Source organism: Phascolarctos cinereus, unplaced genomic scaffold (genome assembly GCF_003287225.1).
Source record: "Phascolarctos cinereus isolate Bilbo 61053 unplaced genomic scaffold, phaCin_HiC Scaffold_2;HRSCAF=192, whole genome shotgun sequence".
Taxonomy (NCBI): domain Eukaryota; kingdom Metazoa; phylum Chordata; class Mammalia; order Diprotodontia; family Phascolarctidae; genus Phascolarctos; species Phascolarctos cinereus.
In genome coordinates this window covers 247,945,180-247,964,815 of record NW_027555625.1, presented here as the reverse complement: position 1 = coordinate 247,964,815, position 19,636 = coordinate 247,945,180, and the positions used below count along the sequence as shown (strand labels likewise).

At 40.3% G+C, this 19,636-nt stretch overlaps 1 protein-coding gene across 1 annotated transcript in view; it reads left to right on the top strand.

The window, feature by feature from the left end:
* RBBP8NL (RBBP8 N-terminal like) overlaps positions 1 to 19,636 on the top strand; it is a 74,434-nt gene that overhangs the window by 39,500 nt on the left and 15,298 nt on the right. The window contains exons 9-10 of the mRNA XM_020981532.2: positions 8,850 to 9,013; positions 12,999 to 13,860. Coding sequence (XP_020837191.1) covers positions 8,850 to 9,013; positions 12,999 to 13,860 — 1,026 coding nt within the window. The remainder of the gene's footprint in view (positions 1 to 8,849; positions 9,014 to 12,998; positions 13,861 to 19,636) is intronic.

Genomic DNA, 19,636 nt, shown 5'->3' with positions numbered 1-19,636 from the left:
CCATCAGTCATCCATCTGGATATGGATAGCATTTTCCTTCTTGAGTCCTTTGTACTTGTCTTGGACCATTATGTTGCTGAGAAGAGCTGAGTCATTCATAGTTGATCATCACACAATGTTGGTGATGCTGTGTGCAATGTTTTCCTGGTTCTGCTCCGTTCGTTTTCTATCAGTTCATACAAGTCTTTCTAGGTTTTTCTGAAATCTGTCTGTTCATCATTTCTTATTGCACAATAGTATTCCATTATATTCATATACCATAGCTTGTTCAGTCATTCCCCAATTGATGGGCATCCCACAATTTCTAGTTCTTTGCCACCACAAAAAGGGCTGCTACAAATATTTTTGCACATGTAGGTCCGTTTCCTTTTTTTATGATCTCTTTGGGATACAGACCTAGTAGTGGTATTGGTGGATCAAAGGGTATGCACAGTTTCATAGCCCTTTGGGCATGTTTCAAATTGTTTTCCAGAATGGTTGGATCAGTTCACAACTCCACCAGCAGTATATTAGTGTCCCAATTTTCCCACAACCTCTCCAACATTTATCATTTTCCTTTTTTGTCATATTAGCTAATCTGATAGGTGTGAGGTGATACCTGAGTTGTTTTAATTTGCATTTCTGTAATCAAAAATGATTTAAAGCCCTTGTTCGTATGCCTATATGCCTTTGATTTCTTCATCTGAAAACTGCCTATTCATATTCTTTGACCATTTATCAACTGGGGAATGGCTTGTATTGTTATAAATTTAACCAGTTCTATATATTTTTGAGAAATAAGGCCTTTATCAGAGACACTTGCTGTAAAAATTGTTTCCCAGCTTTCTGCTTTCCTTCTAATCTTGGTTGCATTGGTTTTGTTTGTGCAAAAGTTTTTTAATTTAATATAATAAAATTTATGTTTTATATTCCATAACGCTATCTCTTGTTTGGCCATGAATTCTTCCCTTCCCTGTAGAGCTGACAGGTAGACCATTCCTTGCTCTTCTAATTTGCTTATGATGTCACCCTTTGTACCCATTTTGATCTTATCTTGTCATATGGTGTGAGATATTGGTCCATACCTAGTTTGTACCCTATTGTTTTCCAGTTATCCCAAAGGCTGGGGTCTTTGGGTTTATCAAACACTACGTTACTGTGGTCATTTACTACTGTGTCCTGTATGCCTAACCTATTCCACTGACCCAATATTGTATTTCTTAACCAGTAACATATAGTTTTGATGGTTACTGCTTTATAATATAGTTTGAGATCTGGTATTGCTAGGCCACCTTCCTTGGTATTTTTTTTCATTAATTTCCTTGATATTCTTGACCTTCTGTTCTTCCAGATGCATTTTGTTGTTATTTTTTTCTAGCTCTATGAAATAATTTTTGGTAGTTTGATTGGTATGGCACTGAACAAGTAAATTAACTTAGGTAGAATTGTCATTTTTGTTATATTGGCTCAACCTATCCATAAGCTATTAATATTTTTCAAATTGTTTATCCAACTTTATTTGTATGAAAAGTGTTTTGTAATTATGTTCATATAGTTCCTGGGTTTGTCTTGGCAGGTAGATCCTCCCACCCCAAGTATTTTATATGGTTTACAGTTATTTTAAATGAGATTTCTCTTTCTATCTCTTGCTGCTGGGCTTTGTTGGTCATATAAAGAAATGCTGATGACTTGTATTGGCTTATCTTATATACTGCAACTTTGCTAAAGTTGTTAATTATTTCAAGTTGTTTTTTAGTTGATTCTCTAGGGTTCTCTAAATATACCATTATATCATCTGCAAAGAGTGATAGTTTTGCCTATTCTAATTCCTTTGATGTCTTTTTCTTCTCTTATTACTATAGCTAACATTTCTAGTATTCTATTGAATAACAGTGGTGATAATGAGCATACTTGCTTCACTCTTGATCTTATTGAGGAGGCTTCTAGCTTATCTCCATTCCAGATAACACTTGCTGATGGGTTTTAGATAGATACTACTTACCATTATAAAGAATGTTCCCTTTATTCCTATGCTCTCTAGTGTTTTTCTTAGGAATGTATGCTGTATTTTGTCAAAAACTTTTTTGACATCTTTTGAGATAATCATATGATTTCTGTTGGTTTTGTTATTGATATGGTCAATTATGTTGAGTTTTCCTAATATCAAACCAACCCTGCATTCCTGGTATAAATCCCACCATAATCTTTGTGATATATTGCTGAAATTGCCTTGCTAGTATTTTGTTCAAAATTTTTGCATTGATATTCATTAAAGAAATTGGTCTATAATTTTCTTTCTCTGTTTTAGCTCTTCCTGGTTTAGGTATCAACACCGTATTTGTGTCATAAAAGGAGTGTTGTAGGACTTTCTTCACTTATTTTTCCAAATAGTTTATATATAGTATTGGAATCAATTGTTCTTTACGTGTTTGGTAGAATTCACTTGTGAAGCCATCCAGTCCAGGGGGGTTTTTTAGGGAGTTAATTAATGGCTTGTTCAATTTCTTTTTCTAAGATGGAGTTATTTAGGCATTCTATTTCCTGATCTATTAATCCAGGTAATTTATATTTTCATAAATATTCATCAATTTTATTCAGATAATCAGATTTATTGACATATAATTGGGCAAAATACTTCCTAATCATTACTTTAATTTATTTGTTGGTGGTGATTTCACCCTTTTCATATTTGACACTGGATATTTGGTTTTCTTCTTTTTTTTTTTAGCCAAATTAACCAGTGGCTTATCTATCTTATTGTTTGTTTGTTTGTTTTTTCAGAAAACCACTCCTTATTTTATTTATTAGTTCAGTGGCTTTTTTTCACTTTCAATTTTATTAATCTCATTTTTGATTTTCAGGATTTCCAGTTTGGTTTTCAATTGGAGATTTTTAATTTGTTCTTTTTCTAGTGTTTTGTTTTGGTTTTTAACTAGGCAATGGAGTTCAGTGACTTGCCCAGGGTCACACAGCTAGTAAGTGTCAAGTGTCTGAGAACAGATTTGAACTCAGGTCCTCCTGACTCCAGGGCCAATGATCTATACTGTGCCACATCACTGCCTGCACTGTTTCTAGTTTTTTAAGCTGCATGCCTAATTCATTGATCTGCTCCTTCTCTATTTTGTTGACGTAAGAATTTAGAGAAATAAATGTTCCTTTAAGTACTGCTTTAGCTGCAACCCATAATTTTTTAGATGTTTTCTCATTGTTGACATTCTCTTTAACAAAATTATTGATTATTTCTATGATTTGTTCTTTGACCCCTTTATACTTTAGGATTAGATTATTTAAGGGGCAGCTAGATGGAACAGTGGATAGACCCCGACCCTGAAGTCAGGAGGACCTGAGTTCAAATCTGGCCTCAGACCAAAGGCTTGACACTTAATAACTGTGTGACCCTGGGCAAGTGACTTAACCCCAATTGCCTAAAAACAAAAATAGATTATTTAGTTTCCAAATAATTTTTAATCTATCTTTCCACTACCCTTTATTGAATATAATTTTTATTGCTCTATGATCTGAAAAGAATACATTTAATATTTCTGCCTTTCTACATTTGATTTTGAGGTTTTTGTGCCTTGATACATGGTCAATTTTTGTGTATGTGCCATGTGCTGCTGAGGGAAAAAAAGAGTTCTATTCTGTTCCCATTTCAGTTTTCTCCAAAGGTCTGATCATATCTAACTTTCCCTAATATTTTATTCACCTCCATGGTTTCTTCCTTGTTTATTTTTTGGTTGGATTTATCAAGTTCTGAGCTCCCCCACTAGTATAATTTTGCTGTCTATTTCTTCCTGTAACTCACTTAACCTCTCTTTTAAGAATTTGGATGTTATACCACTTGGTGAATTAATGTGTTACTTCATTGTCTATGGTACCTTTTAGAAAGATGTTGTTTTCTTCCTTACCTCTTTTAATTAGGTCTATTTTTGCTTTTGCTTTGTCTGAGATCAGGATTGCTACCCTGCTTTTTTTTTCCACTTCAACTGAAGCATAATAAATTCTGCTCTAGCCCCTTACCTTTACCTTGTGTGTGTCTCTCTGCTTTAAGGGTGTTTCTTGTAAATAACGTATTGTAGGATTCTGGGGGTTTTTTTAACCATTCTGCTATCTGCTTCCACTTTATGAGAAAGTTTATCCCATTCACAGTTATGATTACTAACTGTATTTCCCTCCACCCTATGTTTCTTCCTGTTTGTCCTCTCTCTCTCCTTTCACCCTTTCCCTCCTTGACAGTGTTTTGCTTCTGTCTACTGCCTCCTCAAGCCTGCCCTCTCTTCTGTCAGTCCTCCCCCTTTATGTAATCTCTTCCCTTCCTATTTCCTGTTGTGTAAGATAGAATTCTATTCTCAATTGATTGTGTATATTATTCCCTCTTTGAGCCAATACTGATGAGAGTAAGGTTTAAACAATGCCCATCACCCACCCTCCCATCTTTCCCTCCACTGTAAGAGGTTTTTTGTGCCTTTTCATGTGGAATAACCCCATTCTTCCTCCTCTTTCTCATCCCTTAATTATTTTTATGTTATCTCCTCAAATTCACCTTATACCCATTCCCTCTGTCTATGTCCATGCCTTTTAGATGTACTATTAGTGGTACAATTTTTAAGAATTACAATTATCATCTTCCCATGTACAGATGTAAACAGTTCAGCTCCATTGAATCCCTTATGTTTTATTTTCCTTTTTTCCCTTTTTAGGCTTGTCTTGGGTCTTGATTATTGGAGATCATTTTTTTGTTCAATTCTGGTCTTCTCCTTATGAAAGTTTGGAATCCTTCAATTTCATTGAGTGACTGTTTTTTTCCCTTGAAGTATTATGCTTACTTTTTCTGGGTAGGTGATTCTTGGTTGTAGTCCTAGCTCCTTTGCCTTCTGGAATATCATGTTCTATGACCTCTGATCCTTTAATATTGCAGCTAGTAAGTCCTGTGTAATCTCTATTGTGGCTCCCCAATATTTGAATTGTTTCTTTCTGACCACTTGCGGTATTTTTTCCTTGACCTGATAGCTCTGAAATTTGGCTATAATGTTCCTTGAGATTTTATTTTGGTATTTCTTTCCTGAGATAATCAGTGGATTCTTTCAATGACTATTTTGCCCTCTGGTTCCAGGATATCAGGGAAGTTTTCCTTGATAATTTCTTGAAATGTGAAGGTCCTCCTTTTGATTCTGGCTTTCAGGTAGTTCAATGATTCTGACATTGTCTCTCCTGGATCTATTTTCCAGGTCAGTTGTTTTTCCAACAAGGTATTTTACATTTTCTTATACTTTTTAATTCTTCTGAATTTGTTTGATTCTTGATATCTTATAGAGTCATTAGCTTCCACTTGCCCAATTCTAACTTTTAAGTTGTTTTCCTCAGTTAGCATTTGTACTTCTTTTTCCACTTGGCCAATGGCAGTGTTTAAGAAGTTGGGTTTTTTTGGTGGATTTTTGTAACTCCTTTTCCATTTGGCCAATTCTACTTTTTAAGCAGTTGTTTCCTTTTTCCAAGCTGTTGACTTTTTTTCATAATTCTTTTGCATCGCTATCATTTCTTTTCCCAATTTTTCTTCTGCCTCTATTTTATGATTTTTAAACTCCCTTTTGAGCTCTGCCATTAGTTCTTTCTGGGCTCAAGCCACTTCCCATTTTTGTTTGAGGCTTTGCCCATAGGTGTTTTGACATTGTTGTCCTCTTCCAAGTTTGCATCTTGATCTTCTCTGTCGCCATAAATAACTTTCTATGGTCAGATTCTGTTGTTGTTGTTTTGTTCATCTTTTTTGGCCTTTTTCCTTTCCTTTAAATTTGATCTCTGCCCACAGGATGGAAGGGGCACTGTCTCAGGCTTCTTGTGCCAGGGATCGCAGGGCCTGGCTGTTTACCTGGTGCTGCACTGATGTTGCCCAGAGGCCCATGGGGGACCCTCGTGTCTGCTGCTGGACTGAGGTGGGGGTGCTGGCACTGCTAGTGGCCATAGGGGTCTGGCAGCCTACCTGGTGCTGAGCCAGGGTCCCAGTGCTGGTGTCTGGTATGTGCCGAGGCCTATGGGGTGTTTCATGTGTTTCCCCAGGGCTACACTGAAGCACGCAGCATCTGGCCCCTGCAAGCTGCCTGTTTGCCCAGGGCCATGCTGAAGCATGTGGAGGTCTGGCCACTAGAGGTTGCCAGTTTGCCAGGGCAATGTTGAAGCACCTGGCAGTTCTCAGAGCTGGAGTCTGCCCATTCCCCTGGGTATCCTGAAGTATGTGGGGATCGTGGTGTTGACATTTGCCTGCTCCACTGCACGGGGGCTCAGGATCTCCCACTGGTTTGCTGCTGGCTTGCTGGGACACTTCCTGTCTTGGACTGCACTCCCCTTTTACCCAAGTGAGACAGATCTTTCCTGCCAATCTCCCAAGTTTCTTGGGCTCAAAAATTATTTCACCCCATCTTTTTGCTGGCTCTGCTGTTCCTTGATTTGTTTTGGGGTGCTAATTTATGGTTATTTGGAGGTGAATATAGGAGAGTTACAGCAATTTACTGCTTACTCTGCCATCTTCGCTCCTGGAAGTCTAGCTCTGACATTTTGTGAAGTTAAAGTCCCATTGAACTTTACCCATAAGTGCAAGAATCACATTTAAGCAAAGATATTGACAAGACATAGAATATCCCAATAAGGACAACTAAGATATCAAAAGCATGCCATACAAAAATGACTTGAAGGAACAAAGGATGTTTAGCCTAGACAAGAGAAGGCTTAGGTGGTAGACATAAGAGCTTATCTTCAAATGTTTGAAGGCTATTCGTATAGAAGATGGATTAGACCTATCCCCAGGGTATAAAATGAGAGGTAATAGTTAGAAACTATTAGGAAATAAATGTGGGGGGAAAACATTCTAATTATTAGACTTATCCTAAATTGGGATGAGCTGCTTTAAAAAAAATTATGAGTTCCCCTATCCAATTCAAGCCAACAAGCATTTCTTAAGCATCTACTGGGTGCAAGACAGTTGTAGAGGTTTAGGAAACAAAGACAAAATGTAAAATATACCCTGTCCTCAAGGAGTTTACATTTTACTGGGGAGTGGATATAAAATGCAAATAGATAAATATAAAAATGGCTATTTAAGGAATGAAGAAGCATTAATGACTAGATAGATAAAGTCTTTCTGTAGAAGGTGGCATATTGGCTAAGCTTTCAAGAAAAAGATTCTAAGAGGCAGAGACGAGGAAGGATGCTTCTAAAGGATGAGGACAACCTGTACAAAGACACATAGATGTGCATAGGTAGGAAATGGACTGAAGAGATCAGGGAATAGCAAGTAATCCAGTCCAGCTGGAATATATCATGTATGAAGGAGAGTTACATGAAATAAGCCTGGAAAGATAAGCTGAAGTCAGATTGGGAAGGGTTTTAAATATCAAATGGAGAAGTTTGTATTTTATCTTAAATGCAGTAGGGAGCCAATGAAGATTCTGGAGGAAGGGAATGATGCAGTCAGGCTTGTGCTTTAGGAAGCTTATTGTTACAGCTATGTGGAAGATGGATTGTAAAAAGAAGAGGCTAGAAGCCAAGACTCCAATTGAACTGGCCTAACATTAGCAAGAATAGTTAAAATAGAAAGGCACATTTAGGTCCCAATATTTCCACTGAGCTAGAACAAATAAACATATTTTGCATAATTATAATTTTGAAAAGTGCAAACTTAAATATGTGTGATCACTTCTGGGGATTCTTTTTTCTCACTAATTGGAAACTAGCTATACTGTCCTCTGTCTCTCCTCCCTTTCAGTCAAATGCCTAGAAAAGAAAAAGTATCTATACTTCTCTCTATCACTTCCTTTCCACTCACTTTTCACCCCTTTGCAGTCTGACTTCTGACCTCATCACTGTAATGCAACTGCCCTTTCCATGTTTACCAAGGATCTCTTCATTGCTAAATCTCACAGCCTTTTCTTAGCCCTTATACTTTTTCTCTGTAGCTCTTGACAATATTGATCACTCTCTACTCCTAAACTCTCTCTTCCCTCAGCTTTCATGACACTGACTTCTGTTCTGACTACTGCTCTCTCTCTGCTCTGACTACTAATCTCCTAAAATTAATCTCCTTTGCCAGATCTCCATCCTTGTCTCTGCCCCTAACCATGTGTGCTCCCACTTAACACCGTGTCCTGGGACTTTCCTCTTCTCTTCTCTCCCTATACCCCTTTTCTTGGTATCTACTCACCTAGGTTCAACTATCATTTCTTTATAAATGACTTAGACCTCTATATCCAGCCCTAATCTATGTCCTGAGCTCTAATTCCACCCCACCAACTGCTGTCTATTGGACATTTCCAGCCAGTTGTCCTGAATATTATTGTAAGTCTTCCTGCAGAAGCTGAACGACCAACCATTTGCCAAGGATGTTACAGATATAATTCATTATTTGGGTACAGGCTGGACTAGACAATACCTATGGTCTCTTCCAGCTCTGAGATTCTATGATTCTAAGATATTGTAATCTGCAAATAAACACTTAAATACAGTGAGTAACTTACTACTTAAAGAACAGTATTAATAATGAAACCCTGCATTTTATAGAGCTTTGTACTTTTCAAAGAAATTTCACATTTTATTCTCACAAAAACTTTGTGAGAGAAACAGAGCAGGTACTATCCTCATTTAACAGATGAGAAAACTGAGAGCCAGTGAGGTTAGATGATTGTCCAGGGCCCCTTATTAAGTCAGCAGTGTAAGGAGTAGGTTACTATCTTTTGTAGTGTAATGTGAATAACCATATATACGTACATACATGAAACAGAGTTGTTTAAATTGGAGCACATCTGCATAGGATACTATGTGCCCTTGTTTAAGTGTAATGAATATTATAACCCTGATGCTGTTCTCACCTTCCCTCTCTTCAGAATCCCCAGAGGATTTCTAATCAGCTGCATGGGACCATTGCTGTGGTCAGACCAGGCTCCAGGGCTTGCCTCTCAGAGAAAAACTCTTCTGAAGCAGCTACTCCACCCCCGCCAAGAAGCAGCCCTCCATCCCCATCCTATGACCGAAGCCATACCCTGGACAGGTGAGTGGAGCTCCCCTTCCTCAATCTCCTCAGCACACACAGAAGATCACATCTGAGTTGGGGGTAGAACATGATACATCAGAAAGAGCAATGGGTCAGAAGACCAGGGTTCAAATCCCGACTCTGCCATTTACTACCTGTGTGACCTTGGACCAATTACTTAACCTCTCTGATCCTCAATTTCTTTATGTCCAAAATGAGGGAACTGGACTAACTGACCTCTAAGGTCATCTAGATGACTCTAAAGTCAGCCAGCCTCAATCTATAATATATAACATACAATCTCAATCTATAACCCTGTAATTAAGAAAAAAGAAAGCCCTGAAACAGCCCTGAAAAAACAGTCCCAGGCAAAAGGGACCCCCTCCCATATATTAAATGGAGTGAATCAGGGTGAGGAAGTGGATTTGGCCTTCCCCTACATACTTCCCAGAGTGAGAGGCCCATCCGAACAGCAGTCCAGTTGCTATCCCAAATGCCCAGACCAAACTAGAATATCATCTCTCTGGAAATCAATTTGAGAGAACTATGGGAACTACCTGGGTTACGGTGAAGTATTGGGGTGGGAGAAGATTGGGAAAGCCAAGCATTCGAAGGAAGTGCTGCTCTGTCCAAATGGGGAGTAAGGTCACAGGAGGAAATGTTGAAGGAACTGGTCATTCCTAGGAACTCCCTAGAAGTTGCTTCTTGTAGCATATTCTCCACCATTTCCATCCTCCTAAACAGGGATCTCCATTCCAGCCCTGATCCAAGCTTCCATCCCTGTGGTGGGATGGAGTCCCTGTTCACTCCCCCAGGACCTGACATCTGGGCTGCACAGTCTGAGCTAAATCTAAGCTGATAGCACCCTGTTTTCTATCAATCCCTATGCTAATGAAGCTGCCTGAGTTTGGAAGTGGGATCAGAGGAAGGGATGGGGAAGAATGAATAAACTGGTGGAAGGGAGATCAGAGGCAGAACCAACACTTCACCACACACTTATTCCAAGAGGGCCTCTGGAGCTCTAGACACCTGGGAGCTCAGGGTAACTGTCCCTTTTGTCCTTAAGTTTATCCCTTCATGGTCTGAGCCTTTAAAATCAGGGCTCTCGAAATCAAACCAAGCTTGTTCAAGATTTCTGGGAACTACCTTCTTCACCTCCCTCCTTCCCAGAGCTCTCCTATCTCTTGAGGCCAGATTAATAGGGCTGAATGTGAGCTGAGGTTAGAACCCAAGTCTCCCTTCCCCCACTCTGCTACTCTTTACACTGCACTACTACTACTTTCCTGAGTTCTCTCCTCAAATAGTCAGTGAGCTCTCCAAATGCTCAGACCATTCTCCTTTCTTTTTTTTTTTGTTTTTGTTTTTTTGTTTTTTTGGCTAGGCAATGGGGTTAAGTGACTTGCCCAGGGTCACACAGCTAGTAAGTGTTATGTGTCTGAGGCCGGATTTGAACTCAGGTCCTCCTGAATCCAGGGCTGGTGCTCTATCCACTGTGACACCTAGCTGCCCCAGACCATTCTCCTTTCTTGTCTAACCCATAGCACCTGAGTATCCAAGAAGTGCTCAGTAAATATTTGTTGATTGAAAGAAAGATTGGTACCTCTGCTGAGCTGGCTTCAATCACTTCCAGCTACTTCTGGGGAGTTTTACACTAACATAGAAATTTTGGGTGAGCACAGAAGCTCACTCTGTCATCATGTAACCAACTTAAATGCCCATCACTTGAGGAAAGAGCCTGTTTTCAATGTGATGGGTCTGCCTCCACACTGGATTTTGCTAACCAATTATGTTACATCAGAAAGGTCATTTCCTCTTTCTGGACTTCAGTTTCCTCATTTGTAAAATGAGGGGTTTGGCCTAGGTGAGCTCCCAAGTCCCTTCCAATTCTAACCTTCTATTACCTTTTCTATGATCATATGGAGAGGCATCGGGTCATAGTGGAGCTATACTCAAAGCCAGGAAGACTTATGTATAAGTTTTGCCCTCTAACACATATTGACTATACAACTCTATGTAAACCACTAAAGTTCTCAATGCTCTAGGTTACTGTCTAACACCGTAAGTTGCAGAGAAGGTCTGACCTGCATTGGCAGGAGTTTCTTCTGCCAATGATATCACAGGTCTACTCCCTATCCCTTTGATCCTATGATTCTTCATTCTAGAAAGAACATAACTAAGCACTAAATTGTGAAGAAAACCCTGGCTGCTGGTTCTCACTAGGCAACAGATGGCTTCTCCCTGTGAGCTTGGTCCCCTGTGAAAGGTGGACAAACACACAAAAAAGGAAATTATGTCTGTAGAATCCATCTGGGGTGCAGAGATGTAAATTACATCTGAGGTAAAAACTATTCCCAATAGGAACAAACATTCCAGTTGCTCTACATTCCTCCAACTCTGTCACCAGAAACTAGATGTTTGTTTTCTATAATTAGTTGTTTGAAAAGATTAAAGTATTGGCAGAAGTGAGAGTTGAACGTAAATAGATTCCCACTCCCCCCCCAAAAAAAACCTTTTTCTTTCCCTTTGTATAGAACCAACTCTTAATTATCTGCATCTAGCTCCTCACTACAGGTATTCAGTGGCAAAAATTTACTTGCAAGCTGGTTTCCCCCATCCCACTTGCCCAACATATGGCTTCTACAACCTCAAGTCCATAAAACCCTCAATTGGGGTAAGCACAGAGAATGCAAACCCAGTTAACACCAATTAACAATGTTTATTGAGTGCAAGGTTCTGTGGTAGGGGAAGAGAGTAGAAAGAGAAGATGGAGACCCTGCCCTCAGGAACTTCAAGGTCTACTTGAAGAAACAAGTCTCACCAGTATGCAAAAAGAGCTAATAATAAAAGGCTCTAGGTAATAAGTGCCTACTGAATGGGACAAACCTAAGTACTGTAAAAATTCAGTGGTGGGAGAGATCATTAAGGGCTTCATAGAAAAGGCTCTGTGAGTCTTAGGGTTGATTCTTAAAGGATTCTGTAGGTCCTGAAGAGGGGGAAAAAAAGAAATAGGAAAGCATTCTAGCCAGAAAGAAGTTACACTTGGAGGTGGCAACTGATCACCCTATATTCCCCATGTAATCTAACATTCTATAATTTTACAATACTCCAGATGTGGGATGTGTGGGAAGGCAATAGCAATACCCTGAAATTTCATCAGGGTAGAGATCTAGTTTGTAAACTCCTTCCAGCGATTCAGACTTGTGACTGTTCTGTACTATATACAGTCTTAGACAAATGTCTGTAATATTGAGAAGTTAAGTGACTTACCCTGCAACACATAGCCAGTATTTGTCAGAGACAGGATTTGATACTAGAGCTTCCTAACTACAATGCCAGCCTTCTGGCCACTACAATGGGCATAAAGAAAAAAACTATCAACTATTTTTCTCATACCTTAAAGTGAAAGAATATTTAGGAGGATGAGGACATTCATTAATGTGCTTGTTGGGCCTTCATTGAAAATCCATCGGGTTCCTACTATGGGGTAAAAGTACTAACTTCCTTGACTCCTAAACCTAAACTCTCAGAATTCTGTTCAATGCATATTTTCCAGCAGTGACATGACCTGGCCTGGCAGCCCTGTGAAGGATGATCTAGAGAAAGGGAGTGAATACAGGTGCATATGATATGACAGTGTTAAAAGTACTGGTCTTGAAGTCAGAGAGGATTAGTTTCAAATTCTGCTTATTACTTGTATATAACTTTGAATAAGTCGTTTAATCTCTCTGGACCTCGGTTTGTCAAATGTGAGGGTTGACCTGTGAGGTCCCTTCCAGCTTTGAACGTATATGAACCACAAGGGTAGATAATACAAAGCAGTGTTCTCCCCACCAGAAAGCACAATGTCAGAGGTGGGAGGAATCTTGGAAATCCTCCAAACCCCACCCCTTCACTTTACAGAAGGGGAAACTGAGAACGGAGGGGTTTAAGTGCATTTTTGTCGTTCTCACATCGGATTAGTCAATTGCCCTGTGTTGTCTTTTTCTCCCCGTGCCCGGCTCAGCTACATGAAAACAAACAAGCAGGATTCCCGAGAGTCAGCCTCTTCCTATGAATCCCTAAAGTTGACAGCGCGCAGTGAGCACCTCTGTCTTCTCAACCGCCACTTGTCCCTGCATCGCTTCGGCCTCCGGAGTCACTGCTCTTCGCCCACGGGGACCCAGAGCTTTTCGAGGAGTGGGCTGAAGGGCGGGGAGGGCGAGGAAGTCCGGAGCCGACTGCAGGAGGACTGGGAGGACCGCCCGGCCTTCTTAGACCTGCCCGGAGCTATCGTGTACATGCGGGACCAGAGACTGGAGGGCACGCTCCAGTTCCTGGAGCAAAGGGAGAGGCTGCAGTACCTCCTGGCCCAGCAGCAGCTTCGGGGGCTCCGAGCTCGGGTGGAGAGCACCAGAGACCGAGATACAGCTCCAGCGGAACGGGAGGAGAAGGCGCCCTCTTCTCCCCACCAGGCTGCAGACTCCGGAGGAAAAGAGACACAGAAGGAAGAGAAGCATCCACCCAGGGAGCCTTGTGCAGAGCCTATGAGACCTCTGCTCCTAGTGGGGAGCGACTGCTCAGAGGCAAGGGAGAAGGAGGAAACGAGCCGGAATTATGTCCTGGACAAGCCCCTGGACCTCTCCGACTATGGCCGGTGTCGGGAAGCCCCTAGACTCCCCGATTGGCTCAAGTCCCCTAGTCCCCCGGAGATTCGAAGCCCAAGTCCAAGGTTAGGGGAAAGATCTTTGGCACAGAGGGGCAAAGGGGCTCACTCCCTTCTGGCTCCAGAGACCCTAAGCAAATTCCCAGCCTCCAATCCCCAAGACGTTCATAGAGATGTAGATCGAGTCTGCAGCCAGGAGAGCGATGATCCATCTGCAACTTTGGTAAGTGACCAGAGCCCGAAGTGGTCCTCCCCGCCTCCTCCCCCTCCCCCAACAAAGCCTGGCCCACGAAGGCCTGACCTTATTAAGCAAGCCTGTCATTGATGGAATCCAACTCTCTTTTTAAGGGTGTCACTCACAAGCCAGAGGCTAGACCAGTTCAGATCACTGAGATCTCCAGGTCTGGCTTTGGGCAACTTCTTTTTATCCTGGTGTCCTCTCTCAGGTACCCACCCACTGCCAACTCATCTGCTTAGAGAAGCTAGACAGACCTCCCCTATTGATGCTTGATACCTCCAGTCAGCCATCAGGAAAGGCATTGAGAAATCAATGTCAATGCCAATGCCTGGTAATAGCTCCAAGTATTTGTATACTTGGCTAATGGGAAAGAGATTTGTTTAAAATGTATTTGTACTTTGATGAGAGAGAAGCATAATCAAAAAGAATTCAATTCAAACATTTATTAAGTACCTACTATCAATCAACAAGTCTCTATTAAGCACTTATTATGCGTATGCACTGTCCTAGGTGCTGGCTACTTTGTACTGTAGACAATAAGGTAGCCAAGGAAGGATTTTGAGTAGGAACAGCATGACTAAATCTGTGCAAAAGTCAGACATTATTGAAATAAGACACCAGGGCTATTTCAATGAAGCCTAAGACTGCTTTTATTATGTTTCTTGCTTACCACATAATGCTGTTGACTCCTATTGAGCTTACAAAGCACTAAAATTTCTAGATAGTTTTAGATTAATAGCCATCTAGGCATACCATTTCATTTTGTACTTGTGAAGTTGATTGTTTTAATCCAAGAATAAGACTTCACATTTAATATTATTAAAGTCATCTCAGTGCTCTAGCCTGTCAAGTTCTTCTGAAATCTTCACTCTGTAACCTAGTGTGTTAGCTAATCATATAAGCTTTGTGTTATCTCAAAGTCTGATAAACTTGTCATCTAACTTGTCTATATCGTAGCAGGTAAGTCTTAGGAAATTGACTCAGTTACATAGCAGGCAAGTGACTTGCCAAGGTTACATGGAAAATAAGGGTCAAAGGTGTGATGATAATAATAAATAACAACAGCTGACATTTATATGGTGCCCAAAATTTTCAAAATGCCTTAATAAATTATCTCAGTAATGGATATCAGGGTAGGTGATGCTTATTCCACATGAAACTATGAAAATAGATCTTCATGAGATGAGGTATTTAATTGAATCATTAAAGGTAGGTAGATAGTGAAAGAAGGATTTTTGACACCTGTAAGGCAGGTTAATTAGAAAGTTGTCCTAAATGCAACAAGCATTTGCCTTTTCCCTCCCCTTGCCTTTTTCCTTAGTCCCTTGACTTAGCTTGGCCCAGGTTTTTCTAGGCTCTGTCTAGGGCTCTCAGGATGTAAAATACTTATTTACATATTGCATTTCATGATTCTATCACAAATTCTGCTTGTATTTTGGCTTAAGCTCTGAGGAAATCTCCAAGCATAACCTATATTTCATTTCACCATTAACATTCTTAACTTCAGTTCTCACTTTATGTGAACCAAAAGGAAAACACATTCACATTGTGGTTTAGGTGGTGTTTACTCCAAGAAATTGAGAGAGAATAGAATATAGGATGGAGACTCCTAAAGCCCAACACAGAACAGGTAAATAAAAGGGGATCTAACTCTAAGCCTAGCAGCCCCACTGATGCATTAATGACTATTCATTCCTTTATTCTTTCTAAGGGAACTACTGGGGTTTAATTACCTCCTCCTCTCCCTTCCCTCTACCCCCAATATTCTGAGTGGCCTCAGTCTGACTCCTAAGGATGCAGGTGACAAATCCTGATTTATTGCCTAGTGACTCTCAAACTCTCTGAGCCTCCTGGGAAGGGGCTCCAGCACCGCCCCAGGCACTGTGATGTCTCCTAGAAAGATTACTCAATAACTAACTACCTGCCTTTTGAAACAAATCAGGATCTGTGATTTCTGTGAAGCCAAAGCAGGCTCCACAGAACAGGAGCTCACAGGTCCCCAAAGCAGATGCCACCCTTCAAGAGTATTTTTTGACTCTCAGAAAGACATCAAGGAGCCTGCCAACAGAGTGCCCTGTGCCCTCTGACACACCTTAGTGTACTCAGCTGAGGCTAAAGAGCTGTCCAGATGGTTCAGACTAGAATGTGATTGGTGCCTGTCCATCCAGGAGCTGAGGCACCAGGGGACTCAGTCTTTCTCCTCCCTGCTAAGCCTTCTTCAGCCCTGGACCACCCCCACCTCCCACCCCAGGGCTCCTGCTCAAGATCTACCTCCCTAGGAAGACTTCCTGGACCCTGCTGCCTACATTGGTGTTTTCCTACCTACTCTTTAGCTTGTCTGCATTCTTCAGAGACTGCCTTTCAAATCAATCAACAAGCAAACAACTGTTCTCTTTTCAAGTGCCAGGTATTCTGCTAAACACTGGAGGGTATAAAGATACTCCCAGACCTCAAAGAGCTTACATTCTAATGGAGGAGATAATGTGTGAAAAAATAAACATATGCAAGATACATGCAAAGTAGACACTATGCAAGGCATAATAAGAGGAGAAGGAGTGGCAGGGGAGGAGGGTGGAGACAGGAAAGACCTCCCTCAGAAGGTGGCTGCTTAAGCTGAATCTTGTAGGAAGCCAGGGATTCCAAGAGGTGAGAAAGAGAACATTCCAAGCACAGGGGATAGCCTAGTACAAAGGTATGGAGATGAAACATGGGAGCATAATGTGTAAAGAACAGAGAGTAAGCCTGGACCTCAACGTGCCAGAAGATGATGTGTAAGAAAACTAAAATAATAGGAAGAAGACATCTTGTAAAGAGTTTTACATGCCAAACAGATATTTCATCCTAAAGCTGATAGGGAGCCTCTAGAGTTTTTTAAGGCAGCAGGTTGCCTTTAATATCCTTTTCTATGTTATATTCAATTTATCCATGTGACTGCAAACTCTAAGGACAAGCTCTAGGACTTTTATTTCTATACCTCCCATAACTTCAATATTTATCAACATTTATTTAATTGAATAGAGCAGAAAATTAGTGATCCTCTCCTTCTGGCTTGTCTGCCTATTTTTGAAAGGTAGCCCTCTTCCTTTCAGCCATCTGTAGCCTCTGGGTAAGCCTCTATCCAAATCATTGATTAAAAAAGAAAAAAATGTTTATCAACATAAGGCCAAGCACAGATATCTCCCTGCATACCTCCTTCCAAGATGACAGTGACAAGATAGCTATTTTTTTGATTTAGTCATTCAACCAATTCCAAATACACCTAATTGACTGAATTCAGTCCAAGGGCCACACCTGAAGACCTAGAGGGCCATAGGTGGCCTCAAGGCCAAAAGTTCCCCCCCCTCCATAGCCCATCTTATTCTATCTTTTCCAAAAAATAACCTGAGACTTTACCAGATGCTTTGCTAATAGCTAAGTTAATCATATCTACTACATTCCCTGATCTACTACTTTAATAACCATGTCACATAAGCAAGTAAATTTAGTGTGGCATGACCTTTTTAAATATTTTATTAATGCCTTTTGGTTTATATGTCACTATCATCTCATGATAGAGCCCTTCCTTGTAATAATTCAAAACAGGGAAGCAAAATGAATCTACAGAGTGGCTCATCTGCCAGGATATGTAACATCCTGCACCCATAGTCCATTACCTCTCTACTGAAAAAGGGAAATGTGTTTCATTATTTGTCCTCTGGAAACAATATAAGTCATTTCACTTACTATAGATTAAGCTATCTTTTAGCATTTTAAAACTCTATTGCAGTCCTGCATATTGTTCTGCTGATTCTATTTTGTAACTCTGCCTCAATTCACACAGGTCTTCTCACATTTCTCTGAATTCCTCATTTTATAATTTCTTAAAATACTTAAAACATATTTTTTTAAATATTATTTAGCAAATAATATTTCATTACATTCATTTACACAACTTGTTCATTTATTCCCCAATCAATTGGCATATACTTTCTTTCCATTTTCTTGCCACCATACAAAGGGCTGCTAGGTTGCTTTTTTTTAATGACCTCATTTTGCGTAGAGCCATTCTAACTTTTCATGATCACTGCTCCTTTTTTGAGAGGTCCACAAACTATCCCTTTATAATACATTTCAGAATTTTATCTCATAGCATCCTTAGGTCACATCACATGGGTGGCTGGTTATTCATAGCTAAGACAGGCAGCAGGGATGCTGACAGAATGACAAGGTGATACTAAGGAAAACAGAATTTGATATCAAGGGACTTAGAACACTGTCATCATGTATTTGAAGGGCTATCACTTGGATGATGGTTTAAACTTTTCTGTCTGGCTCCAGAAGACACAATTAAGAGCAATGGCTAAAAGTTACAGAGGCAAACTCAGGCATGATATAAGGGGGGAAAATCTCCTAACAATTAATGTTATCCAAAAAAATGGAATGAGCTGCTTCTGGAGGTAAGTGGGTCCCCTCCATTCCTAGAAGTCATTAAGCGAAGACTTGAGCATTTGTTGGGGATATTGTAGGAGAGTTTTATTCAAGTGTAGTTTAGGAAAGCCACCACCCCGCCCTCAAGGATTTCACAGTTTAGCTAAGAAAACAAGACTGACACTTGTGAAACAGAGAACAATTAAGTGGTAAAATATGAAGTATGAACTCCAGGCACAATCAGAGTTTAGAAAATGGATAGTTGAGTGTGGGCCTGAGTAATCTTGGGAGATTCAAACCTTGAAGGATAGGTAGAGGAGTAAAAAAGAGGAGAGGGCATTCTAAGTGGGGTTTCCCTACCCCACCCCAAGCTCCCATAGCAAGCCATGCTCCATTGTCACCCAACTTATCCACAAGTTTGCCTTGACGTCTAAGACCCATCCCCTCGTAGTTTAGGCGTAGATCACAGAATAACAGAATTTTAGACCTTCAGAGGGGAAGGATCTGAGAGGCCAAATACATCAATTCACTCATTTTACAGTGAAGAAAAACGAGGCACAAAGTAAAATGTTATACAGCTAGTCTTGCTGGGCATGGAGTCAGAAGACACTTTCAAATCCCAGGTCTACTACTTACTAGTTGTGCGATCTTGGACAAGGGATTTCATCTTTCTTAGTCTCAGATTATTCATTTGTAAAGTGAAAATAACATACTACTTACCTCGTAGGAGCATCTGTGAAAAAGTGCTTTGTCAATCTGAAAGTAATTTTAAAATATTATTTATTTTTCTCTAGCTACATGTTAAAACAATTTTTAACATTTTTTAAGTTTTGAGGGCCATACTCAAAGGGCTATAAAACTGCACACCTTTCATCTAGCAATACCATTACTATGTCTGTATCCCAAAGAGGTCATAAAAAGGGGAAAGGACCCACATGTACAAAAATATTTATAGCAGCTTTCTTTGTGTTGGCAAAGAACTGGAATTTGCAGGGATGCCCTCCAATTGGAGGAATGGCTGAACAACTTGTGGTATGTGAGTGTAATGGAATGCTATTGTGCTATATGAAATAATGATCAGGCAGAGTTCAGAAAAACATGGGAAGACTTACATGAACTAATGCTGAGTGAAATGAACAGAACCCGGAAAACATTGTATACTGTAACAGCAACATTTTTCAATGATCAACTATAATAGACTTAGCTCTTCTCGGCAATACAATGATCCAAGACAATTCCAAAAAACTCACAATGGAAAATGCTATCCACATCCAGAGAAAGAACAATGGAGTCTGAATGCAGATCAAATTTGGCATACTATTTTCATTTTGGTTTTTGGTGGGGGTTTTTTGGT